This window comes from Microcaecilia unicolor, chromosome 4, assembly GCF_901765095.1.
Source record: "Microcaecilia unicolor chromosome 4, aMicUni1.1, whole genome shotgun sequence".
NCBI classification, from domain to species: Eukaryota; Metazoa; Chordata; class Amphibia; order Gymnophiona; family Siphonopidae; genus Microcaecilia; species Microcaecilia unicolor.
This window is the reverse complement of record NC_044034.1, coordinates 297,963,605-297,990,134: the sequence shown is the minus strand read 5'-3', so window position 1 is coordinate 297,990,134 and position 26,530 is coordinate 297,963,605. Positions and strand designations below refer to the sequence as shown.

At 42.0% G+C, this 26,530-nt stretch overlaps 1 protein-coding gene and 1 pseudogene across 4 annotated transcripts in view; one reads left to right on the top strand and one right to left on the bottom strand.

Moving 5' to 3' along the window:
- The window catches only part of STAMBP (STAM binding protein), a 75,402-nt gene extending 67,447 nt beyond the window's left edge, over window positions 1–7,955 (bottom strand). The window contains exons 1-2 of one of the 4 annotated variants that reach the window (XM_030201782.1): window positions 7,883–7,955; window positions 2,900–3,116 (exon numbers count right to left, since the gene is read on the bottom strand). In XM_030201782.1, coding sequence (XP_030057642.1) covers window positions 2,900–3,102 — 203 coding nt within the window. In that variant the 5' untranslated portion in view covers window positions 3,103–3,116; window positions 7,883–7,955. Of the gene's footprint in view, window positions 1–2,899; window positions 3,117–4,424; window positions 4,469–6,979; window positions 7,173–7,814 lie in introns of those variants that run through there. The other 3 variants (XM_030201781.1, XM_030201784.1, XM_030201785.1) reach the window with 3 other exon arrangements.
- Window positions 7,956–17,633: 9,678 nt separating this feature from the next.
- Window positions 17,634–18,917, top strand: LOC115469708 (annotated as a pseudogene).
- The last annotated feature ends 7,613 nt before the right edge of the window (window positions 18,918–26,530 follow it).

Below are 26,530 nucleotides of genomic sequence, written 5' to 3'. Positions count from 1 at the left end.
CATCCTTCCTGTCTCATCAGCTCGTAACCTTGGGGTCATCTTCGACTCCTCCCTCTCCTTCTCTGCACATATTCAGCAGACTGCTAAAACCTGTTGTTTCTTTCTCTATAATATCACCAAAATTTGCCTTTTCCTATCTGAGCACACTACCAGAACCCTCATCCACACTCTTATCACCTCTCGCTTAGACTATTGCAACTTGCTTCTCAAAGGTCTCCCACTTAGCCATCTCTCCTCTTCAATCTGTTCAAAATTCTGCTGCACGACTAATATTCCACCAGTGTCGCTATGCTCATATTAGCCCTCTCCTCAAGTCACTTCACTGGCTCCCTATCCGTTTCCGCATACAGTTCAAATTCCTCTTATTGACTTATAAGTGCATTCACTCTGCAGCTCCTCAGTACCTCTCCACTCTCATCTCTTCCTACATTCCTCCCCGGGAACTCCATTCACTGGGTAAATCTCTCTTATCTGCACCCTTCTCCTCCACTGCTAACTCCAGACTCCATTCCTTTTATCTTGCTGCACCATATGCCTGGAATAGACTTCCTGAACCAGTACGTCAAGCTCCATCTGGCCATCTTCAAATCTAAGCTAAAAGCCCACCTTTTTGATGCTGCTTTTAACTCCTAACCCTTATTCACTTGTTCAGAACCCTTATTTTATCATCCTCACTTTTAATAGTCCCTTATCTCTTTGTCCTGTTTGTCTGTCCTAATTAGATTGTAAGCTCTGTCGAGCAGGGACTGTCTTTTCATGTTCAAGTGTACAGCGCTGCGTACGTCTAGTAGCGCTATAGAAATGATAAGTAGTAGTAACTATTAAACACAAAACAAAACGTGTGGTGGTATAATAGGAAGTAGAAAAAAAAAGAATAAAATTTAGTTTCCACGAGAATGAAGCTGCTCCTTTATATTCAACCTGCTGAAAATCAGAAGACCCGTAAGAGGATATCTTCATTACCTACCAAAAAATTCTCCATGTTGCTGTAATGCTTTCATAGCTTATGGGCTTTGCACCCTTTTCAAAAGGACAATTTTATTAAACAGTTCCCTTCATCAGTTATAATATGAGCCCTAAGGGGCCAGAATTTTCATGTGCAACAGAGTCAAACTCAGCCAGCCAAGATGTAGTTCTGCTTTTGAGGATGCACCCGCTATATAGTCTTAGTCAGTGGACAGAGAGGTGAACTGAGACACTGTACTCCCAAGTTTATTCATACCATGAACTGGTTCAAACCAGTAAAAGACTTGGTTCCTGCAGACATTCATTATTATGATAGAACTAGCAGCTAAACCAAAACATAACATTCCAGAGGTGGGGGTGTCATGAGGATGTCAGAGACCCAAGTGAGGAAATGATTACTTGGGTGGCTGTATCAGTGTGATGGAAGCACATGCCACCAATCACAAAGATTGTTTATGGAGGTCATGCAAACAGCCATGGGACTGAAACACAATAATGACTGGTTAGAGATGGAAGACAAGCATTTTTTCTCTCTCTCACTTTAGAGATAATTTCTGAAGAACTCAACATTGTCTTATGAGGATTGCGGCAGCATCTGGGGCAAGATTTCTTCCAGCAAAGGACACTGATGCACAAAACTATAAGGTGTATAATTCATCTGCTACTTGGAGTAGATACAAAGTATTATCTTTCTCCTAAGTATGAGCTGAGACAATTGGGGGTTCTGTCTACCTTGTTAGAGGCAGGACAGTTGTTATTCTGGGTTTCCTCATGCTTAGTAATAGGAATTATACCTGAATAATTAGTAGGAACTTATACTGTATTAGAATTTAGTATTTACTAGTTAAGATAAGTGAACTATCATATTTGTCCAGACACTGGGTGTCAGCATACCAGGGAGGGCTACGGTGCCTGGATATAGAGAATGCCCCTACAGATCTAGTGAGCTACAGCTAGACCACTGTCTGTCCCACAGGAGAACAGTCAAGTTCTATGAATGGAATCTTTTGGTGCCATGTGGCCTTAATGAAAGGTGCTGTTGCCTCCATGGCAGATGCCTGCCAGTGAGGTTTATTAAAAATGGATAACCCCTTCATCTTAGTGAATGTTAAGTTATGGGTTAAAGTAGGGTTGGGGAAGGGGGTGCTCTTGCATACAACTGTTAAATTTGAAAGGAAACTAGGGTAATGAGGGTGTGGGAGTTTTCTCATAAAACGAAAATGGGATCATGTGTTATCTAGCTTTTGCTGTATGATGTTTTTGTCTATTATTCTGTTATGCTTGATTATTGTTATGTAATCACTAGATGTTTTTGTCTAGACTTGTTGTTTAGTAGTTCGCTATTGGATTTGTTTGATCCTGAATAAAAATCGTTAAACTCTAAAAATGGATATCACCCCACACACACACAGTGCAAAATTGCTTGCTCCATTGATATATGGACTCAAATGATTTGAATAGATCAATATTTGAAACCAAACACAAAAACAAACTAAGTGAAAATTTTTGTTGTACACATCCCTATTTTCTTTCCATAAGAAAAGTATCTACAAAAAAAGCACATGCAAATATTTGATATTTGCAACATGAAAGTAAGACAGATACTTTCACTTAGATACTTGGAGCACAGTCTGCAGGTAAAAAGGACTTCATCCTAATGTGGCCATATTGAAAACTGCCTTATAAGAGCAACAATGACTTCTGGCAGAAGAAACTCCCTGTTCTTACTGCTTGTGGGTTAAAAGCTCTAAGTTTCATGTCAGATTCTCAGTTTTCTTGACAGGATAGTGCTAAGCAAAGATCCCTAGTCAGCAGTAACTGTTCTATAAAAACTGAACCTTGTCTTTCAAAGAAGCCTTTAGAAAGCACTTCTTCCACCTCTAGTACCTATATGTTTCAGAATTAGTTGAATGAAAGGGAAAGCAGTGCTTACGTTATGTATTTGTTGTAAAGAATAAAAGCCCGCTCCATGTTGCCTTCTTCTGCATAAATTGTGGCCATCCGGATCATTTCTACTCCAGAGCGGAAGTAGCGTCGCGGTGGGATAGCTTCATTTATCTCAACAGAGCTCCCTTTCTGTGTCAGAACTCGCACTCTCTCTTCAGGAGGCAAGCTGATATCGCCAAACTCTGGCATAGTTACAATATAGTCTACAATGAGAGAAAAACAAAAGTGTCTACTACATTCCATATCGTGTCTTATACCAATAATAAAACCCAAATAAAATTATTGATCAGAACCAGTCTTACTGTACAATCTTCAGAAATCAAGTGGCTAGGGATTTTACAATTAACCCATGTTTACGAAAATTAAAGAACTAATGCAACGGTCCCAGCATGCAACAGAGGAATTTCAGGTGTGCTGTGAAATTTGCAACACTTGGAGAGAAGACGGAGATACATCATAAGCACAACTAATGGGTGGCAAAATCTTAAACTCTCTTCTCTAGTCCATTACACAAAAATCTCCACCCTTCTATAAAGCTTCCCACTGAAGCCAAAGCCATGTAGGGTTTTGCCAGATTCGTGAAGCTATAGAGTCTTGCATTGTTCAGACTTCAGAGGAAGAAATAATAATGGTATGAGGGAAATGATGCTGATCCTCTAGCCAACTGGAGGCAATGGGAGAAGGGAGAGGAGGGGGGCAAGGAAAGGAGACGAAAATGGATAGAAAATGATGATGATGCCAGTGGCCTGGGGCAAGAAGGCAAGGTGACAACAGTTCTTGTGGGGTAGAAGTAATGATGATATTTCTTCAGATGCTCTTACAATCATTGCTAGCCAGGGCATGTGTTTGAGATCATGTAACCTCATTACTGACTAAATTCCATGGAACAGGTTATGTTCCGCATTGAATTACGATCTTGGTGTGGCCCATAGGGCGCTTTAATATCATGTTCTCTCTAATTTAGCAGCAATGGCAGTATTATACGTACCAACTAGGCCACTTAGATCTTTAGCAGATCGAAGGATGGTCATTTCTTATTTATCTCGAGCCTTTCTGGCTTCCACACAGGATTGAGGGTTTTTTTTTGGCAGGCTCCATACTTATGGAATAAATTGCCAAAGCTTCACAGAGTAGCTTCTTTGAAAAAATGTAAGGTTCTTTTGAAGACTTAAGTTGGCTTTTGGCCTTTCTGATCAGTAGCTATAGAGTACTAGGGGTATGAATGATGCTCGATTGCCAATATGGCTGGTTTACTTTCATATCTAATTTATGGTGTTCCATTTCTTCCTTTTGTTAATGTAGATTATTTTTGTAACCTGCTTACATCTTATTTAAAGTGTGAGCAGTATAGCAAAACTTTAATAAGAAAACAGAAATGACAGGGAACTACTGAATTAAAGTTTATTATTTCTTATCTGCCCTTTCCCAGGGCGAAGTACAAATACACAAAAACACTGAATCTACTATCACATCTATACTGAACTAATGCATATTAAACCCAAGTTACTCACCTTTAAGTCCTCAGAAGCAGGTGACAACATCTAACAGAGACCAGCATAGGAAAAAGTTTCTATAGCTTAAAAGTTTCTAGAAGAGGGCTAATCTATGTAAGCCACATTGAGCCTGCAAATAGGTGGGGGAATGTGGGATACAAATGCAATAAATAATAATAATAGTTTGTTGCACCAGCGGAAGTTTCAACTAAACGTAGCTCTGAACTGAAGAATGAGGCCTCCTAAAACGAATAGGAGCACAGCAACATGAACCATGCTGTTAGCCACAGCATCTGCCACAAGAAAGACCTGCGCTTGGAAGTGGTCACCTCAGGAATCCCTAAAAGCCCAAGACTGGCACCGTAAAGGAAAATAATCATTGAAAATGCCAGAGCAGGGAGGAAAGCACCCCACCACGACTGTAACAATAGCTGACAAATCACCAACGCCAAAAGCAGGACAATGCTTTTGCTGTTGACTGCAGATATTCAGCACTTACCCGGACATGGTAACTGCATAAAACACAGTCCTATCTTTATGTGGTTTGCCATGATCAGTTGAGTGATAAGTGTCACACTTTACTGGATAAGTTTTATCCAGCCATGTATGCATGGATACTCAATGGCAGTGCCTGGACATGGCCTGGCATTAAATATCTGGGGATAAAGGCAGCAGTGGTCACCAAAACACTGACCGCTGCCAGCTGAATATCAGGTCCTATATTTCTATCAACGGCATGAGCTAAATCCAAATGTCTGGCAGATTTATTGAACACTTTTTACTGAATAACTTGTTTTCTATGATTATTGTTGTTATTATTATTAAAGTTAGAGCCTCCATGGAAAGGTTAGGAATTTAATAGATAGAAGTCCAAAAATGCTAGGACTAGGGGCATGCAAAAGTAGTAAATTTAAAACAATTTGGAGAAAATGTTTCTTCACTCAACATGTAATTAAACTCTGGAATTCGTTGCCAGAGAATGTGTAAAAGCGGTTAGCTTAGCGGGATTTAAAAAAAGGTTTGGCTAGCTTCCTAAAAGAAAAGTCCATAAGCCAATGTTAAGATGGACTTGGTGTAAATCCACTGCTTATTTCTAGGATAAGCAGCATAAAATGTTACTGTACTGTTTTGGGATCTTGCCAGGTACTTGTGACCTGGATTTGCCACTGTTGGAAACAGGATGCTGGGCTTGATGGACCTTTGGTCTGACCCAGTATGGCAACACTTATGTACTTATGTAGAAATCTCAGTAGAGAAGAAACAGTTGCAGCTCCGAGCAGTGTCGTGATTTGTTCTTCCCATGTTTGCTCCAAGTAATACACAGTGCAATACTGAGGCTGCTCAGCCCCTGGTGGTTGGTTGTACACTACTTGCACAGTAGCCAACAAGCAGAACTGAAGCTACAATGTCAGAGGCTGTAACTCTCCAGTAAATATCTCTGAGCCCCTCTTGCTGTTCAGAGATACCCTGAAAAGGGCAATATTGGAGATGGGGCATTTGTACCTGCCTCTTCTGCACCTCACCCACTATACAGAATATGCTATAAAGATAGCATGCGAGTAGACAGCTTTGTGATTGATAATTCTATTGTGGCGCTTACAGGCTAGAACACAGAAAGTCTTTTTCCATTCCTTCAAGGTAAGGAGAGGAAGGGGACCTCACAGCACCAACTATTCCCTCAAGCTTTCCGCTTTACCACAGCCTTTCTATGCTCAGAGGAAGCCTAGCTCAAATTAAACCAGTGATTACTGGTTCAGGAGCTTGTCCAACCTGATTAGCCCAAGTGTACCACTGCCATCTACTGGAGACAAATACTGAATACATGTGGCTGAATTGTACCCTTAAAGGGCAAATAACATGGAATTATTTTGTTTTTCTGCCTCCATCTGCTGGTCAACGGACACACCACAGGTTCTGGATAGTCTGCTGAGGACTCTACGAAAAATCTTTTACTAAGTAGGCTTTGTGTGACAACAGCTAGGGAAATGCTGTATATGTACAGTGAAATGCAAAAAGCTAGAAATTGTTTTAAGCTGTAGAAGCTTTTTCTTCCAAAACAACAAAAAAGCCAAATAACCCCTTTGCAAAACTCAATAAGGAAAAACAAAATGAAAAGGGGAATGACCAAATAAATGCCAACCATGGTATATTTATTAAAAATTTCACAAATAAAGATCAACTAAAAAGAAAAAAACATACAGTACATAGGGATCTATAAAAATGAAATCAAGACTCGACATAGACCTGTGTTTCGGCGCACATACGCCTGTTTCAGGCGTCTCAACTTCAACTGGACTTGTGTCATTAAAAAGTACAAGGGATTTACAAGTCCAGCTGAAGTTGAGACGCCTGAGGCAGGCGCATTGCGCGTTGAAATGCTGGACTGTGTCAGTTTTTTATATCATTTTTATAGATCCCTATGAATCTGTATGTTTTTTTAGTTGATCTTTATGACATTTTTAATAAACATCCCCTGGCACTTCTTTGATGTCACTTGTGAGGGCTGACAACCCGTCTGTCCTCAGAGAATGTATTTATTACCTTGAATATTTTAATGGAAAAAGTCTAATTACCAGGAAAAGTCACTTGTGATACACACAGTAATGTTCTTACTCTGTCATCCTCTGCCTAATAAAGGAGATTAAATGTGTTCCCCTGCTGAAGGGTCGATTAGAAGGGCCACTTGTCAGCAAAAAGATAGCATTACTATCCGTGAAATAAGATAACAAATCAACCATCGGTACGGTATACAGCATCCTGTTAAAATCTTGGTTTAACCTATTCCCAAAGCAAAAACGTTTTTATTCTAAACCTCCGTATGTCAGAACTGGAGGAAACCAATAAACTAGCTACAAAACATAGTCCAGGAAGATTTTATTTTTAAAATTTTAACTAAAGCTGTTAAAACTATAATACTCCCTCCCTCATGTAATATTTCTGAACTGACAACACATTAACACACATTTTTACAGTCCCTTCAAAACACCAAGTTATACCATCAACACAGAGAAACAAATATCCATTAGCACAGCCATCGAAAGAGAGATCAAGCCGGGTTCTGACCCAGACTTTTCTATCGCTCTCGCACTCCAATGCTGAATTAAGAAACCAGCATTACCAACTATCAGAGTAGTTTTCCTGCTTTAGCTTGGACAAAGATACCAAGGGGCTCATTTTCAAAGCACTTAGACTTACAAAGTTCCATAGGTTACTATGTAACTTTGTAAGTTTAAGTACAAAAATACGCCTCCAAGTCACACTCATTTGACTGCCCTCACACGCCAAACGCCCCACTTATCATTCCTCCTCCCCCGCTCCCTCAACCCCAACCGGTCTGCCATGACCCAACATGTCTTTCTGTCTCCACTCCGTACCGACCCCTCAGTCTCCAACTATCTTCAAACTCACGTCTAAGGTCCGCCAGCAATTTTCCTACTCCAGCGCCCCCCTCCCGCTTCGGTTGCGTGCGTCCCCACCTGTCGGAAACAGGAAGTTGCGTCAAAGTAGGCGGGAGTACGTGACCCGTCCCCCGGAGAAGGGAAGTCGCGTTAGAAAGGTCGAGTCCAAGGAAGTTAGCGTAAAGAACAGGAGACGGCATGATCTCAGAAAGCTGAAGCCAACTCGTGTCATTTCCCTTTCCCTCTCCTCCGCGCAGCCCTCATCCCATTCACCCCAAACAAAGCAAGCAACCCTATGATCTGCTCTATCCACGTTGTCGTTCTTTATTTGTTGGCACCATTTTTATTTGATCTCATTTATATTTTCAAACATGCTGACTTGTGCAGCATAAAGATGTACACAGAGGAAGTATTGGTTTCATCGGTTACAGTAGAGGAGTGTGGTAGCCGTGTTAGTCCACTCTTAAGGTTATCAATAGAAATCAAACAAAATAAAACATGGAAAAGAAAATAAGATGATACCTTTTTTATTGGACATAACTTAATACATTTTTGATTAGCTTTCGAAGGTTGCCCTTCCGATCTGACCAAGAAGGGCAACCTTCGAAAGCTAATCAAGAAATGTATTAAGTTATGTCCAATAAAAAAGGTATCATCTTATTTTCTTTTCCATGTTTTATTTTGATCGGTTACAGTAGTAATTGGGTCTCAACTGTAAAAATCATTGTGTCCTTTGGAGAGGCTGATTATAGGGACTCCCTGTATTCGTGCAGAGATGTTTTCACCTAATAAAGGGCCAGCAAAACAGACACCATGTAGAGAATCAGGTACTTAACAACAGGACTTACTATTTATAAGTACACATTTCAAAAAACATTAATTAGGGTGAAACCTGGGAGCATTTTTTTTCTTTTTTTTCCTATGCCTACCTCAAAAGAAAAAGATGGCATGTGGGAACTTACTCCTTTTGTTTTGTGTTATGCAGTAGTATATTATAAAAATGTACTTGCTTTTTTTATTACTACTATTTCACAGAGGGTATTGAATAATGAGGGAAGGGCTTCCTTCATGCAGAAGTTCTATCCAGACTGAGTCAGTCTAATTGTGCCAGCATTGTCCAGTTCAGCATAGTATTAGCCACCAAGTTCATACAAAGTTAATTATGTTCAGTAAAAATAAAGCTGTTGGCTCAGGCTACTTGCTATGTGAATATTCCATCACCATTTCATTGTTGCTACTAAGTATTACAGACTGAGGGCATTTGCTTTACACTGTGTTTTAATTCATTTATCCCGTCCTTATGTACACAGAGTTTTGTGTTTTAAACCCAAAAGGTGAATCCTAAGGGTGGTTGAACAATTAGGTATAAACTGTAGTTTGTTTCTGACTTTGTGTTGGACTGCTTTGGGTTCTACTGATCTGCACATCTGCTGTCTAGAATTTTGGAAGATGGAAATGAGAAAATAAAAATTAAGTTTTAGATGTATTCTATAGAAGTTGTTGTTTTGCAATGTATGTATGGATGCCTGTTATGGTGTGTGCATGTGATAATGTTTAATAACTATCTATACTTATGGCTATGGTTTATGAACATGTGACATCATTAAAGGACAACTAAACAAATGTGCTTGGTGGTGTGGAGATAGGAACAAATTCTAAATACAAATGCTTCCACTCAATACAAAACTACAATGGTAATGGGGGGAAAGCCTCAAAGAGCTCCCAGATCAAATATCCATCTGTCGGAGCTAGAACAGACCAACTAGTCTTCTCTTCATCATAGGCAAAAACCCCTTATGTGCGGCCCAAAATATTCTTAATGGACCACAATTGTCTGGCAAATTCTATTGATAATAGATTTTTTGAAATAAATAATTTTATGAAAATAACGTGCTAATTTCTAGAACATATTCAATGTATAATGCAATACACTTAGCTTATTGCTTGGCGTTCAATATTACTGCTGCTTCATGCTGCGCTGTTCCCTGCTTTGTTACCCTGAGCCGACGTTGGCCAACGTTTTGCTGCTTCTTCACGCTGTGCAACGTGTTCCAAGTACTTTGCTGTTGGTTTCTTATAAAGAATTTTTCTTGAAATTGTCTGTGCTGCATCATACTAACTTTTCTATTTGTATTCCCTAGTTATTACCTGAGACCCTGAAGAAGCAGCGAAACGCTGGCCAACGTCGGCTCAGGGTAACAAAGCAGGGAACAGCGCAGCATGAAGCAGCAGTAATATTGAACGCCAAGCAATAAGCTAAGTGTATTGCATTATACATCGAGTATGTTCTAGAAATTAACACGTTATTTTCATAAAAATTCTTTATTTCAAAAAATTTATTATCAATAGAACTTGCCAGACAATTGCGGTCCATTAAGAATTTTTGGGGCCACACATAAGGGGTTTTTGCCTATGATGAAGAGAAGACTAGTTGGTCTGTTCTAGCTCCGACAGATGGATATTTGATCTGGGAGCTCTTTGAGGCTTTTCCCCCATTACCATTGTAGTTTTGTATTGAGTGGAAGCATTTATATTTAGAATTTATCATTAAAGGATAGACATTTAAGTGCCCAGTTGGGTACATGCTAATCTCAACTTTGTTAAATGTTTCAGACATATGCATCCTGATTGCGATTTGTGTAGTAGGGAGAAATGTGAAAGGTAGTCCATAGTTTGTGCTGCTACTATTTCTTCCATCGCCTTTATCATCAAAGGAATGGAGGCTACTGGTCTGTAGTTTGTTACATCAGTTATGGTGATCGAATTGTTTTTTTGATACTGGTGTTAGGATAAGAGAACTTTTATTATCAGGGAAAGTGCCATGGAATAGTAGGAAGATATGCTGCTGAAGCAGATTAATGAATATATTAGGAGCTTCCTTCGTAAGGTAACTAGGACAAGGATCTAGTATGCATTGCGAAGTTTAATATTTTAGGAGGTAATGTTTTACTGTGTTGTAGGTTGGTAGTTGGAAGGAAGACTAGATTCTGTTTGTGGCTATACCTATATGTGTGTCTGACTGTTTTTTCATAATATGTTAATGGTTGATTTTAATTTGAGTACTCCTTCTCTGATTTTAACTATTTTTTGTTCAAAAAAAATAGCCAGTTGTTCTGCTGTTGGTGGGGACTCTGTGGTTGTGGTTACTTATTTTGTGGATAATAGGCTTTTATCAGATTGAAATGTTTACTGGTATTAAGGAAAGTACCACCCCTTATTATTATTGAGTTTTTGCAATTTTGATCTAATTTTTGTATGTTTTGATGGCAATTTTCCAAGTTAATTTGTTTTCATTTGAGTTGTCTTCAGCCCATTTTCTTTCCAGATTTCTACATTTCCTTTTCAAAAGAAGGATAGATTGATTAAACCAAGGTGAAATTTTCTGGGTTGGTTTAGATGTAGATTTGAGGGGAGCTATGTTATTTAAGACAATTTCTCATAGGGCATCCCATTTAATCATGAAGTTGTTATTGTTTGCTGGAGGAAGAGCAGGATTTTTCAAGACGTTACATCAGAAGGTTGTGGTATTTATTTTTCCTCTAGTTTTGTGAGGAGTGTACTAGGCTGCACATTTGGTTTGCTATTCTCTAAACATGTTACAAAATATTACAAGCAAAAAATTCAACAGGAATCAGAGAATTAAAAGTCTTTTTATTACTCACCCACCAGCACAGCATCAGATATCAGTGATAAGTTATAACAACTTTCAATATCTAACGTCAGTACCTCTGGTAATTATAAGTAATCAGACTAATTATAAAGAAGAGGAAAAGGAGGAAGGAAACGTATTCCTCATGCAAAGGTCACAGAACAGAGAGAAAGAAGAAAGAAAGAAAGAATGAAAGATTCTTAGATATAGAGAATTAGTTTCTACGAAGGGGGAGAGCACCCCCTTCGCGAAAAAATAGGCCACTGGATGGATCTGAAACTCTCTTTCCAAGCTTGCCTAGTTTTTCCAGAGTTTCTTTGTCTGCAGCGTGGTTTTATAGACCGTGGTGAGCATCCACCTCTCCTCTACCCTGGACCAATCATAGGTACTACATATGTGCTGGAGACTTGTAATTGGGTCTTTCATATGTGCTGGAGACTTGCAATGGGGTCCTTGCCATACCTCTTCTCAGTAAATTACATTTGTAACAAGTTTACCATATAGTAACATAGTAACATAATAGATGACAGCAGAAAAAGACCTGCACAGTCCATCCAGTCTGCCCAACAAGATAAACTCATATGTGCTACTTTTTGTGTATACCTTACCTTGATTTGTATGTCATTTTCAGGGCACAGACCGTATAAGTCTGCCCAGCACAATCCCCGCCTCCCAACCAGCCCCCCCCCACCACCGGCTCTGCCACCCAATCTCGGCTAAGCTTCTGAGGATCCATTCTCTCGGAATGTAGTTGAGTTGCCCTAGCAACATGAGGCACCATCAGTGCCTGTGACCAGTCAGAAATTCCTGCATGAAGCTGACAGCAAAGAATGATGGGGATGGGAGCAGGGCCATGCCAATACGTTAAGCGGGGTATGCACACAGGGGGGGGCGTCGACCTCTGGAGGGCGCCGCTGCGGTGCTTACCCTTGCCGCTTACCTGAGCTCCGCGCCGCCGAGGCATTAAAATCTTTTACCTCCGGTCGCAGCAGCGTCAGTGAAAGCGCTGCTGTCTCCCTTCTCTTCGTGCTCGTTGGTTCCCTCAGTGTCCCGCCTTCTTCTGACGTCAGAAGAAGGCGGGACACTGAGGGAACCAACGAGCATGAAGGGAAGGGAGACGTCGACAGCGCTTTCACTGACGCTGCTGCGACCGGAGGTAAAAGATTTAAAGGCCCCAGGGCATGGGGCTCAGGTAAGGGAAGGGCAGAGCATGGATGGGAGGGCAGGGCCCAGGGAGAGACAAATTGCTGGAAATGGAGGGGAGGGGAGAGAGGATTGCTGGCTATAGATGGAGGAGGGAAGGGCAGAGAGGGACAAGGATGGACATGGATGGGAGGGCAGGGCCCAAGGAGAGGACAAATTGCTGGAAATGGAGGGGAGGGGAGGAGGAGAATTGCTGGCTATGGATGGAGGAGGGAAGGGCAGAGAGGGACAGGGATGGACATGGATGGGAGGGCAGGGCCCAGGAGAGAGGAGAAATTGCTGGAAATGGATATAGAGCAAGAAATGAAGAAGAAAGGAGGAAAGTAAAGAAATAAATGGAAAGGAAGCCCTGGAAACGGAGTTAAGAGGACAGATAGCAGCAGAATCAGATACTGGGCCAGCATGATCGGAAAAAGAAAGTCACCAGACAACAAAGGTAGAAAAAAATCATTTTATTTTCATTTTAGCGTTTGGAATATGTCCACTTTGAGAATTTACATCTGCTATCTTATTTTGCAATGTATAGCAATTTGTTTCTAAGAATATTGCTGACAATTCCTTTCAGTGTGGCAAGTGGTGAGCGATCATTTTCACGGGGTGGGGGTGGGGGCAACTGATAGTATGCAAGGGGGCGCCAGAGACCCTAGGCATGGCCCTGGATGGGAAATAGTGCAGCATACCTGAAGTAGTACCTTGTATCTAAAAATTTATAGACAGGAGTCATAGTACTTTTATTTTAATTGATTTTGTATCTTCCCTCCAATAGAGGGAGAACTCGAGTTTATTGTGATCTGACCAGGGTTTGAGTCCAAGTATGGTTACTTAGATGAAAGTTGTTGTTGTTTGAAAATTTATAGGCTAATAGGTAAAGTAAGTGACCTTTATTATGAGAGATATGGCTGAACGGTTGTGTGAATTTCCAGTAGTTTAAAAAGTCAATGGTTCTGACTCCTTCCATAAAGGCTATAATCTTTTTAGGAAGGATAGAGAGGGACGTATAGGTGGAGGAGTAGCTCTGTATGTGAGAAATGATATCCCAGCGACTGAAATGACAGGGAACTGGGGAAAGGAAGAAGCGATATGGATCACCTTAAAAGAGAGGATAGAACCTTGGTCCACGTGGTGTTGTCTATAGACCCCCGACACAATTGGAAGAACTAGATAAAGATCTGATCGCTGATATTCAAAAGTTGGGGAAGAAAAGAGAAGTGCTGCTGTTGGGAGATTTTAATCTGCCGGATGTAGATTGGAAGGTTCCATCTGCAAAATCGGAAAGAAGTAGAGAGATTGTGGATGCTTTCCAAAGTGCTCTGCTCAGACAAATGGTGAACGAACCCACGAGGGAGGGAGCCACGTTGGATCTGGTGCTCACGAATGGGGATAGTGTGTCAAATGTCCGAGTAGCTGCGCACCTGGGAAACAGTGACCATCAAACGGTTTGTTTTGATGTAACGGCTCATGTGGACGGCAGCCACTCTAAACTCAAAGTCCTCGATTTCAAGCGAGCTGACTTTAACAAAATGGGAGAATACCTGAGGAAGGAGCTGATGGGCTGGAGGACATACAAGAAGTGGAAGGACAGTGGTCCAGGCTAAAAGAAGTAATAAACAGGGCCACGACCTTTATGTAAGGAGAGTAAATAAAAGCATGAGAAAAAGGAAACCGATATGGTTCTCAAAGCAAGTGGCTGAGAAAATAAAGATTAAAGAGTTAGCGTTCCAGAAATATAGAAAATCTCAAGAGGAGAAACACGGGGAGAATACCGGATGAAACTGAAAGAAGCCAAGAGAGACGTACGTCTGGCGAAGGCGCAAGCGGAAGAACAAATGGCTAGAAATGTAAGGAGGGAGACAAAACTTTTCAGGTATATTAGTGAAAGGAGAAAGACTATAAAGGGAATTGTGAGACTAAAAGATACAACAAAACGCTATGTAGAAAATGATGAAGAAAAAGCCAATTTGCTAATAGATACTTTTGTTTTTTTCACTGAAGAAAACCCTGGGGAAGGACCGAGAGAGACTGGCAAAAGTACACCTGAAAATGAGGTGGATAGAGCGCCGTTCACGGAAGAGAGTGTGTATCAACAACTTGGAAAGCTAAAGGTGGACAAAGCCATGGGGCCGGACGGGATCCACCCCAGAATACTGAGGGAGCTCAGAGAGGTTCTGGCGGGTCCTCTTAAAGACTTGTTTAATAAATCCTTGGAGACGGGGAGGTTCCGAGGGATTGGAGAACGGCGGAGGTGGTCCCTCTTCACAAAAGAGGGGATAGGGAAGAAGCTGGAAACTACAGGCCGGTAAGCCTCACTTCGGTTATTGGAAAAGTAATGGAAGCCATGCTGAAGGAAAGGATAGTGAATTTCCTGGAAGCCAATAAGTTGCAAGATCCGAGACAACATGGTTTCACCAAAGGGAAATCGTGCCAAACGAATCTCATTGAATTCTTTGACTGGGTAATGGGAGAATTAAATCAAGGACGTGCTATGGACGTCATCTACTTAGATTTCAGCAAGGCTTTCGACACGGTTCCCCACAGGAGGCTTTAAATAAACTAGACGGCCTGAAAATAGGACCCGAAGTGGTGAACTGGATTAGGAACTGGTTGACGGACAGACGCCAGAGGGTGGTGGTGAATGGAGTTTGCTCGGAGGAAGGAAAGGTGAGTAGTGGAGTGCCTCAGGGATCGGTGCTGGGGCCGATTCTGTTCAATATATTTGTGAGTGACATTGCCGAAGGGTTACAAGGTAAAGTTTGCCTTTTTGCGGATGACACCAAGATTTCCAACAGAGTGGACACCCCGGAGGGTGTGGAAAACATGAAAAAAGATCTGAAGAAGCTAGAAAATGGTCTAACGTTTGGCAATTAAAATTCAATTCGAAGAATGCAAAGTGACGCACTTAGGGAAGAAATCCAAGGGAGACGTATGTGTTAGGCGGGGAGAGTCTGATAGGCACAGACGGGGAGAGGGATCTTGGGGTGATAGTACTGAGGACCTGAAGGCGACGAAACAGTTCGACAAGGCGGTGGCAGTAGCTAGAAGATTGCTAGGCTGTATAGAGAGAGGAGTGACCAGCAGAAGAAAGGAGGTTTTAATGCCCCTGTATAAGACGTTGGTGAGGCCCCACCTGGAGTATTGTGTTCAGTTTTGGAGGCTGTATCTTGCGAAGGATGTTAAAAAATGGAAGCGGTGCAAAGAAAAGCTACGAGGATGGTATGGGATTTACGTTCCAAGACGTATAAAGAGAGGATTGCTGACCTGAACATGTACACCCTGGAGGAAAGGAGGAGCAGGGGTGATATGATACAGACGTTCAAATATTTTGAAAGGTATTAATCCGCAAACAATCTTTTCCGGATATGGGAAGGTGGTAGAACGAGAGGACATGAAATGAGATTGAAGGGGGGCAGACTCAGGAAAGATGTCGGGAAGTATTTCTTCACGGAGAGGGTGGTGGACGCTTGGAATGCCCTCCCGCGGGAGGTGGTGATGAAAACGGTAACGGAGTTCAAACATGCGTGGGATATGCATAGAGGAATCCTGTGCAGAAGAATGGATCCTCAGAAGCTTAGCTGAAATTGGGTGGCGGAGCAGTTGGGGGAAGAGGGTGGTGGTTGGGAGGCAAGGATAGGGGAGGGCAGACTTATACGGTCTGTACCAGAGCCGGTGATGGGAGCAGGACTGGTGGTTGGGAGGCGGGAAATACTGCTGGGCAGACTTATATGGTCTGTGCCCTGAAAAGGACAGGTACAAATTCAGGTAAGGTATACACATATGAGTTTGTCATGGGCAGACTGGATGGACCATTCAGGTCTTTTTCTGCCGTCATCTACTATGTTACTATGTCCTCAAGCTGGATGTGCGGAGGGGGGTGTAAGGCTGTTTGAAGGTGACTAATCCCTTTTGAAAGTCTGACAAGCTCTTGTTCTGTTTCAGGGGCTGCACAAGGGGCAGCATCCAAGGCCTCTATAGCATTCTGGATTAAACTGATCATTGAGGCAGCCTTTAGTGAGGCGTAAGGTTGTTGTGATGGGGCTGCAAGCTCACTTGACCTGAGCCCAGGCAGTTTTCTGGGAAGAGGGCTCAGGATATTCCACAGAAGATATCTGCCGAGTGACAACCTGGCCATTGCTGCATTCCTTCATAAAGCATTACAAGATAGACAGGTCAAACAGGATGCAATCTTTGTCAGGACATTCAGGGCCTTGTCTTCCCCTTACCATTAAGGGACTGTTCTTGTACATCCCTGTGGCGCCAACTGACATTTGATTCATACCTGTTAATTTCCTTCCTACTATCAGTTTGGAGTTGGGATCTTCCTGGAAGACTACTGTATTAGGGATTGGTTAGGGTTTTCATTCTGCTCCTTCCTTGCTTGAAACAGGGAATTATGGTAATTATAATGTTCTCCCTATGGGAAAGCTTTTTGGTCTGGATACTGTATTGCTTGAGCAAAGCAATATTCCAGCAGGCACCAGCCCTCATACCAGTGATGTAATTGGAAAAAGTTCAGATTTTCTAGTGCTCATCTGCTAGTCAGGAAGGGACACAACCCATTGATGTGGACTGGTGTAGTAGGACTCAAGGAAAGGAAATTAACAGGAATGAATAAATGTCACCATTCGTTTTTATGTATGGTTTTAAAGATTTTTTTCTCATTTTCTGATGAAGGTCAGGCTTTAAATCTGTCTCGGCTAATATGTATTGTTATGCTCTTAAACTTGCTGCAGTTATTTCTTTGTAGGCTGCATAATACCTTTTTATTAGACCAATGTAAGAATTTATCACGAATGTTACTATATAAGCTTTTCAGGCATCATGGTAGTTAGGTGCCAGTTGTTCATCCTTGCTCAAGAAAGCAGCTGAATTCAGTTTTATTTAATACCTTTTCAGTTTCTTACGCTTTTTAATTTTCAGGTTTGTGAAGAGGGAAAATTCCCCGAGTATGATTTTTTTTTTCCAGCAGTACACAATATCAAGATGAACTATCAGTCAGAAGTGCTGGAGGTGTTGGTGGAAGATCACCAACCAGATTAAGGAAACATTGCCGACTTCGATTCACCTCCATCCTCCTTCAATGGAGCACTGGGAAATTACACTACAAGAAGGAAGGGACCTATTCCATTGGAACAATGGTAACGCAAGACATGGATTGTGACTGAGTTTACTTATGTGAGTGTGCCATCTGAAGTTGACAGCACTTTAAGAAGGCTATGGGAGATTTCAAAGTAGAGTTTCTCATCTATGCAAACAGGAGTCGTTTTCATGCAACATGTCTTCAACATTTGTCAAAATATAAAAATGTAGCAGAAGTGCCTTTCAGCTTTTATATAGTCAAGGTACAATGACTGGCTTAAATTCATAAGCCATACATTTAGAAGGAAGCTGAACTGGGTATTTAATCATTTCTGTAAAAATAAAAAAAGTCATTTGTGTATTTAACTAGAAATACAGCAATGTTTATACTGAGATAAGTTTCTATTGTATTTTTGCTGTTTGAATGTAAAATGAATCTTTTCTAGGATGTCCTGCGGAATGCTGGAAGTAATGGACTAGGACAGATATCCCTGGAATTGTCCAACAAAAAAAAATGTTGGCCCTTTGCAGATGATGGTCCACACCACCCAAGGGATACACACTCGAGGTCAATGTGTACTTGGCTGATGAGCAAGAGCAGCAGATACTCTGGGAAAAGGTGCAGGGAAAACTCGGTGAAAAGATCAACATCAACATTGTAGGCCAGAATACCTGCCACAGATGCCAATGCAGTCAGAAGTGGGCAATGTGGGGTTTTAATTTTATTTATGCAATTTACATATTACAGTATACAGTTGTACAGAATGCTAAAAATACAAACTATTATAAATGAAAATTACATATAATAAAGAAAAAGAAATACCTCAGTTGCATATATCAAACCCACAATAGAAGAAGACCAGGAGAAAGAAATGTCACAGTAAACAAACAAAAGGTAGCACAAAAACATTGTATTGCAGGAGCATTTAGGTTTATAACATACACAAATCTTAAACAAGATCTACACTCAAAGCTCCCTCTTACTATTAATAAAGGTGACTGTGGAGGTTTGAAAGATATACATCATAGAACTGTATTTAAATATACATCTGCACGTGGACTATGGTTTTTGACAGAAGTTTAAAGGATGTTCTACCTTACTTGTAGAATATCTCCTACCAAGTTATAGATTCATATGGTACATTTGTCACCACTACAGTGAGGAGGAGCCTTTGGTGCTCTAGCTAGAGCTGCTCACCGTACAGCTTTACTGGCTCTTAGGAAGCTTTTGTAGTTAGCCTTAGTTTACTGAAGCTGATGTAATTGACACAGGCTATCAGCCTTATTTTCAAAAGTGATGGGCGCCCATATTTCAACCCAAATCGGGAGATGGGCGCCCATCTCGCAAAGGTGCCCAAATTGGTATAATCAAAAGCCGATTTTGGGCGACTGCAACTGCAATCTGTCGCGGAAACGGGCAAAGTTGACGGAGGCGTGGTGAAGGCGGGACTGGGGCGTATTTATCGGCCGAGGAGAGATGAGCGCCTTCGGTCGATAATCGAAAAAAGAAAGGCGTTTTTAGCGCGAATTTGGGTCATTTTTTTTGGATCCTTTTTTTTTTCACGAACAAGTCCCAAAAAAGTGCCCTAAATGACCAGATGACCACCGGAGGGAATCGGGAATGACCACCCCTGACTCCCCCAGTGGTCACTAACCCCCTCCCACCATAAAAAAACAACTTTAACAACTTTTTTTTCTAGCCTGTATGCCAGCCTCAAATGCCATACTCAGCTCATCACAGCAGTATGCAAGTCCCTGGAGCAGTTGTTAGTGGGTGCAGTGGACTTCAGGCAGGTGGACCCAAGCCCATCCCCCCTACCTGTTACACTTGTGGTGGTAAATGGAGCCCTTCAAACCGCCCCCAATACCCACTGTACCCACATGAAGGTGCCCCCCCTTCAGCCATAAGGGCTATGGTAATGGTGTAGAGTTGTGGGCAGTGGGTTTTGGGAGGGGATTTGAGGGCTCAGCACCCAAGGGATGGGAGCTATGGACGTGGGAGGTATTTAACTTTTTTTTTTTAATTGTTACAAGTGCCCACTAAGGTGCCCGGTTGGTGTCCTGGCATGTGAGGGGGACCAGTGCACTACGAATCCTGGCCCCTCCCATGACCCAATGCCTTGGATTTGTTCATTTTTGAGCTGGGCGCCTTCGGTTTCCATTATCGCTGAAAAATGAAACCGCCCAGCTCAAATCCGCACAATCCGATGCATTTGCCAGGCACAAACCGTATTATCGAAAAAAAAGCTAGACACCCATTTTTTTTTGAAAATATGGTCTGTCCCGCCCTTCACGTACCCGTTCTCGGACATAGACGCCCATGGAGATGGGCGTTCGCGTTCAATTATACCCCCACGTGTAGGCAGCTGGAATGGATAGAGCAAGTGCCTGCCTGAGAGGACATGGTATTTTAAGTTTGTAAATTTCTGACTTTGTTCTTTTTTTGTTCATAACTTATTCCTAGACAAAGTCATGAATGAGGCAATGTTCTTGATACTGACTGCTGACTACCAAGGATCTATAAACAGTGGTTTTCTTTTAACTTGTTGACAAGTATCCCTTGGTCTTACACCTCTGAACTATAGTGAATTATAAGACCTTCAAACCTGGTGAAGACATCAAGGAGAATCTACTGTAGCAGTATGTTACTTTTGAAAGAGCAACTATGATAAAATGATGAAAATGGTTAAAAAAGAAATATCTAAAAGGAGCAGCCGCAAGGGTTAGAACTTGAAATCAGGCATGGATGTTGTTTAAAAATTTCCCTATAGAGATACAAGAGCTACATAATAGAAACTTCACTTAACAAGCTCCTGTTCAATCTGTATAAACTCTGGACCTCAGAATTGCAGATACGTTCCTAATGAACTTGAGATTATATATTTAAACAAGTGGAGCCTCATGAGTTTAAGGTGTCTTCATTAATGGCTAAACCCTTTAGCAAACTCCTCATTATAAGCTCCTCTACCCCAACCGACACCAACCACAGTATAAAAAACTCCCAAGACGGGAGAAAACACTGTAGCAAAAAAACCCCCCAAAAAACCAGAGAGTGTAGAGATCCCAAAATTTACACCAAATATTGCAAAAATTAAGTCACAGGTTATCACCAAATATATGTCCAAAAGCGGACTGAAAATACTTTTAAATACTACCAATACTGTGGAAAAGTAGCCTATGGCCCTGTTCCACCGAAGAGCCATTCATTTCCGTCATATCCCAGATCCAAGAACCTTGACCAATCCCCGACAGTGGGATCCCCTGTTTCACTACTGCATCAGGAGGGAATATCCAGTATTAAACAATCAGTCCTTCACAGCATGTTGTTTAAAAATACCACCTGGAAGCCCAGACCAGATGTATTACATGTATTAAAAAGGTGGAAAGAAGATCAAATGACAGCCACCATGGTTAAAAGGTGAAGTGAAAGAGGTTATTAGAATCAAAAGAATAACTTAAAAATGGAAAAAGGATCTGAGTAATGAAGATAAGAAGCAGCAAAAGCACTGGCAAGTTAGATGCAAAGCATTGATGAAGGGTAAAAGAATTTGAAGAGAAACTTGCTACAGAAGCACAAACTCATAGTCATATCTTTTTAGGTATATCAGAAGCAGAAGCCTTTGAGGGAAACAGTGGTACCATTAGATCGTCAAGCAGTGAAAAGAGGCACTGAAGGACTAGCTGAATGGAATTATTGCTTGTCTTATTCAGTGCTTTTTTTGTAGGAAAAAAAGGTACCAGTACTTATGATGGGTAACCTTTGGGGCAGGGTCATTATGGCTCCATCCCTATGGTACACACCCCTTTTACCAGCCATGGCACATATAAATAGGCATCATTGAAAATATTACACCAGTTTAGGAGAAGAAAAATAACGTGATTTTTTTTCATTATGACTTCTGTAAGGTTTACAGCTCCGGTATACCTAAAATGACACAAACCAAATTAGCTGACAGACCAGAAATTAGAAGAAAATTAGTAAAAATCTGAAAACAATGTTATCAAAATCTCAGAACCTAACAAATCCCTATTCAGACACACATACAAAACAGAGACGGCCCCTCTACAGGCAAAATTAACCTGAAATCCTAAGAAGCTAGACTCTGCATGCAGCACAATACAAGGAAAACAGAAACATATTTCCTCCTATACAGTGCAAAATAAGACAGCAGATGTACTGACCCAAACTGACAAGTTAAAGAGTTGTAAGTCACCTGAACCAGATGGTATATCCCCCCGTACCGAAAGAATTCAAACATTAAATTGCAGATCTGCTATTAGTGATCTGTCACCTGTCATTAAAATCGGCCATGATACCTGAAGATTGGCAGGTGGCCAATATCAATTTTTAAAAAGGATTCCATTACACACGGATAAGCCTGATGTCAGGACCAGACAAAATGATAGAAACCATTAGCACATCAACAAACAGTGTAATGCAACAGAGGAAATCCTATCTCACCAGTTTGCTTAATTTATTTGAAGGAATGGAAAAAGAAAGATGGTTGATGTAGTGTATCTACATTTTCAGAAAGCTTTTGACATGAGACATTTCTGAGAAAATTAAAAAGCCATGGGATTGGAAACAATGTTCTGTTATGGATTGGGAATGGTTAAAAGATAGAAAACAGTGGGTAAGATTAAATGATCACTTCTGTCTGTCAACGAGGCTGTTTCTTCTTACAACAATACTCTATCCTCTGCCTTAGACACTCTTGCACCTTTGATGACCCGCCCTGTAAGGCGTACAAAACCCCAACCTTGGCTGACTTCTAATATCCGCTACCTACTTCCTGTACCCGCTCCGCCGAACGCCTCTGGCGGAAATCTCGGGCCCTTGCTGATTTCTTACACTTTAAGTTCATGCTGACCTCCTTCCAATCTGCTCTTTACGTGCCAAACAGGATTATTATATCCAACTGACCAACTCTCTGGCTCTAATCCTCGACTTCTCTTCACCACATTGAACTCTCTCCTCAAGGTGCCCCCTCCCCCAACCCCCCCTTCATTATCTCCTCAGACCCTTGCTGAATTCTTTCACAACAAGGTTCAAAAGATAAACCTTGCTTTCTCTACCTCACCAGCTCTCCCTCCACTAGTCCGTTCCCCTCTCTCTCCTTCCCCTCATTCCCTTTCCTCCTTTCCTGAAGTTACTATTTAGGAAACTACACTTCTCCTTTCTTCCTCAAAATGTACCACCTGTTCCTCTGATCCCATTCCACCCACCTTCTTAATGCCATCTCTCCTACTCTTATTCCTTTTATCTGTCACATTCTCAACCTCTCACTTTCCACTGCGACTGTCCCTGCTGCCTTTAAACATGATTGTGGTCACACCTCTCCTTAAGAAGCCTTCACTTGACCCTACTTGTCCCTCTAATTACCGACCCAAATCCCCCTTCCTTTTCTCTCCAAATTACTGAGCGTGCTGTTCACCGCCGCTGTCTTGATTTTCTCTCCTCACATGCTATTCTTGACCCATTACAATCAGTTTTCGCCCTCTCCACTCAACCGAAACTGCGCTTACTAAAGTCTCCAATGACCTATTACTGGCTAAATCCAGAGGTCAATATTCCATCCTCATTCTTCTTGATCTTTCCGCTGCTTTTGACACTGTCGATCACAACATACTTCTCGATACCCTGTCCTCACTTGGATTCCAGGGCTCTGTCCTTTCCTGGTTCTCTTCCTACCTCTCCCTCCGCACCTTTAGTGTTCACTCTGGTGGATCCTCTTCTACTTCTATCCCTCTGCCTGTCGGCGTACCTCAGGGTTCTGTTCTTGGTCCCCTCCTCTTTTCTATCTACACTTCTTCCCTTGGTTCATTAATCTCATCCCATGGCTTTTCCTACCATCTCTATGCTGATGACTCCCAAATCTACCTTTCTACCCCTGATATCTCACCTTGCATCCAAACCAAAGTTTCAGCATGCTTGTCTGACATTGCTGCCTGGATGTCTCAACGCCACCTGAAATTAAATATGACCAAAACCGAGCTTCTCATTTCCCCCCCCAAACCCACCTCCCCGTTCCCCCCGTTTTCTATTTCTGTTGATGGCTCTCTCATTCTCCCTGACTCCTCAGCTCGAAACCTTGGGGTCATCTTTGACTCTTCTCTCTCCTTCTCTGCTCATATCCAGCAGACCGCCAAGACCTGTCGTTTTTTTCTTTACAACATCCGTAAAATCCGCCCCTTTCTTTCCGAGCACTCTACCAAACCCTCATCCACACCCTTGTCACCTCTCGTTTAGACTACTGCAATCTGCTTCTTGCTGGCCTCCCACTTAGTCACCTCTCCCCTCCCAGTCGGTTCAAAACTCTGCTGCCCGTCTCATCTTCCGCCAGGGTCGCTTTACTCATACTACCCTCTCCTCAAGACCCTTCACTGGCTCCCTATCCGTTTTCGCATCCTGTTCAAACTTCTTCTACTAACCTATAAATGTATTCACTCTGCTGCTCCCCAGTATCTCTCCACACTCGTCCTTCCCTACACCCTTCCCGTGCACTCCGCTCCATGGATAAATCCTTCTTATCTGTTCCCTTCTCCACTACTGCCAACTCCAGACTTCGCGCCTTCTGTCTCGCTGCACCCTACGCCTGGAATAAACTTCCTGAGCCCCTACGTCTTGCCCCATCCTTGGCCACCTTTAAATCTAGACTGAAAGCCCACCTCTTTAACATTGCTTTTGACTCGTAACCACTCGCCTCCACCTACCCTCCTCTCTTCCTTCCCGTTCACATTAATTGATTTGATTTGCTTACTTTATTTTTGTCTATTAGACTGTAAGCTCTTTGAGCAGGGACTGTCTTTCTTCTATGTTTGTGCAGCGCTGCGTATGCCTTGTAGCGCTATAGAAATGCTAAATAGTAGTAGTAGTAGTAGTAGCACTTCTCTCAATAGAGGAAGGTGAATAGGGAGTGTCCCAGAGAGCTGTATTGGGACCACTGCTATTTAACACTTTATAAATGATCTGGAAATGGGAATGAGTGAGGTGACTAAAGTTGCAGATGACGCAAAACTATTAAAAGTTGTTAAATCACATGTGGACTGTGAAAAATTGCAGGAGGAACATAGGAGATTGGAAGACTGGGTATCCAAATTGCAGATGAAATTTAATGTGAGCAAATGCAAAGTAATGTATATTGAAAAGAATAACCCAAATCATAGTTACCTGATGCTAGATTCCACATTAGGAGTCATTGCCAAGAAAAGATCTAGAGGCCCTGTTTACTAAGTCATGCTATAGCTTGCTAACATTTTAGTGCGCACTAACACTAGAGACACCATAGGAATATATGGGTGTCTCTAGCATTAGTGCACACTAAAAACACTAGCGCACCTTAGTAAACATGGCCCTAGGTGTCATCCACTGACAATATGTTGAAATCTTCTGCATAGGGTGTGGCAATGGCTACAAAATCATACAAAAAGCTAGGAAAGATGCTTCTATATTCCTCCATGGTGCAACCTCACCTTGAATCCATGTGCAATTCTAGTTTCCATATCTCAAAAAAAAAAAAAAACCCGAGAGGTTTAAGACCAAAATTATTAAGGGGATTGAACTGCTCTCATATGAGGAAAGGCTTAAGAGGTTAGGACTTTTCAGCTTGGGGAAGAGATGGCAGAAGGGGGGAATATAATAGAAGTCTTCAAAATCCTGAGTGGAGTAGAACAGGTACATATGAATTGATTGCTTACTCTTTCAAAAAGTAGAAAGTAGTTACACAGTAATAGTTTTAAAAACAAATAAGAGAAAATATTTTGTCACTAACAAAATAGTTAGATCTGGAACTCATTGCCAGAAGACATTGTACAGCTATTGGTGTCTGGGTTTTTAAAAGGTTTGAACAAGTTCTCTGAGGAAGAGCCTATAATCTATTATTGAGAGACATGAGGAAAACACTACTTATCCCTGGGATCTGGTAGCATGGAATCTTGCTACTCCTTTGGGATTCTGTCAGGTACTTGTGACCTGGATTAGCCAGTGTTGGAAGCAGGATGCTGGGCTAAATAGACCATTGGTCTGGCTCAGTATGGCTATTCTCATGTTCCTCCTTCTCTATTCCCCTCCTGGAGGGTTTGTCTAGCAAGTGCGTCTCACTTCTCTGCCTCCTGTTCCCCCCCCCCCCCACCAGTCCAGCATCACTCCTTTTCTACCTTCCCTAAGTCCTGACATCTCCTCTCCTTCTTTCCCTCTCTCCCTGAGGGTCAGCAAGTGTCCATCTCTTCTCTTGTTCCTTCCCCCACAAAACCTGGCACCTCTTCTACTATCTCACTCCCCCCATGGGTCCAGCATCTCTCTCTCTTTCTCCTGAAAGTCCCAACATCTCTTCCCCCTCCCAATCCAGTATCACTTCTCTCTTGCCCTGGCAGCATTGAAGACATGCTGTCTCTGGTCAGCACAAGCCCCTCCCCTCAGCCACCTCCCATCAACCAGAAAGAGAAAGTTGTCAGAGGAGGCAGGATGTGGCAAAGGGAAGTAGCCTGCACTGCCTGGAGGTAGCATGTCAACTCTGCCAGCCAAATGAGTTGATAACAGGAGACAGCATGAGCTTATCTGGCCCATTATGTGGGCTGAAGCCAGTAGGCAGAGCTTGTCACCCTATCATTTAATTGTTTTGGGTGTGTCAAGATGGCAGCAGCTGCATTGAGAACAATTAAAAGCTCCTTGGGTGGAGACCAGCTTCAGTCTTGTGACATCATGCCATCTCCTGTTATCAAAACTCCTTGCACAAAGCCAAAGTTGTTGGGCCTGGGGGCAGAGGAAGGGAGAAAGATGCCAGACAAGGGTATAGGGAGCA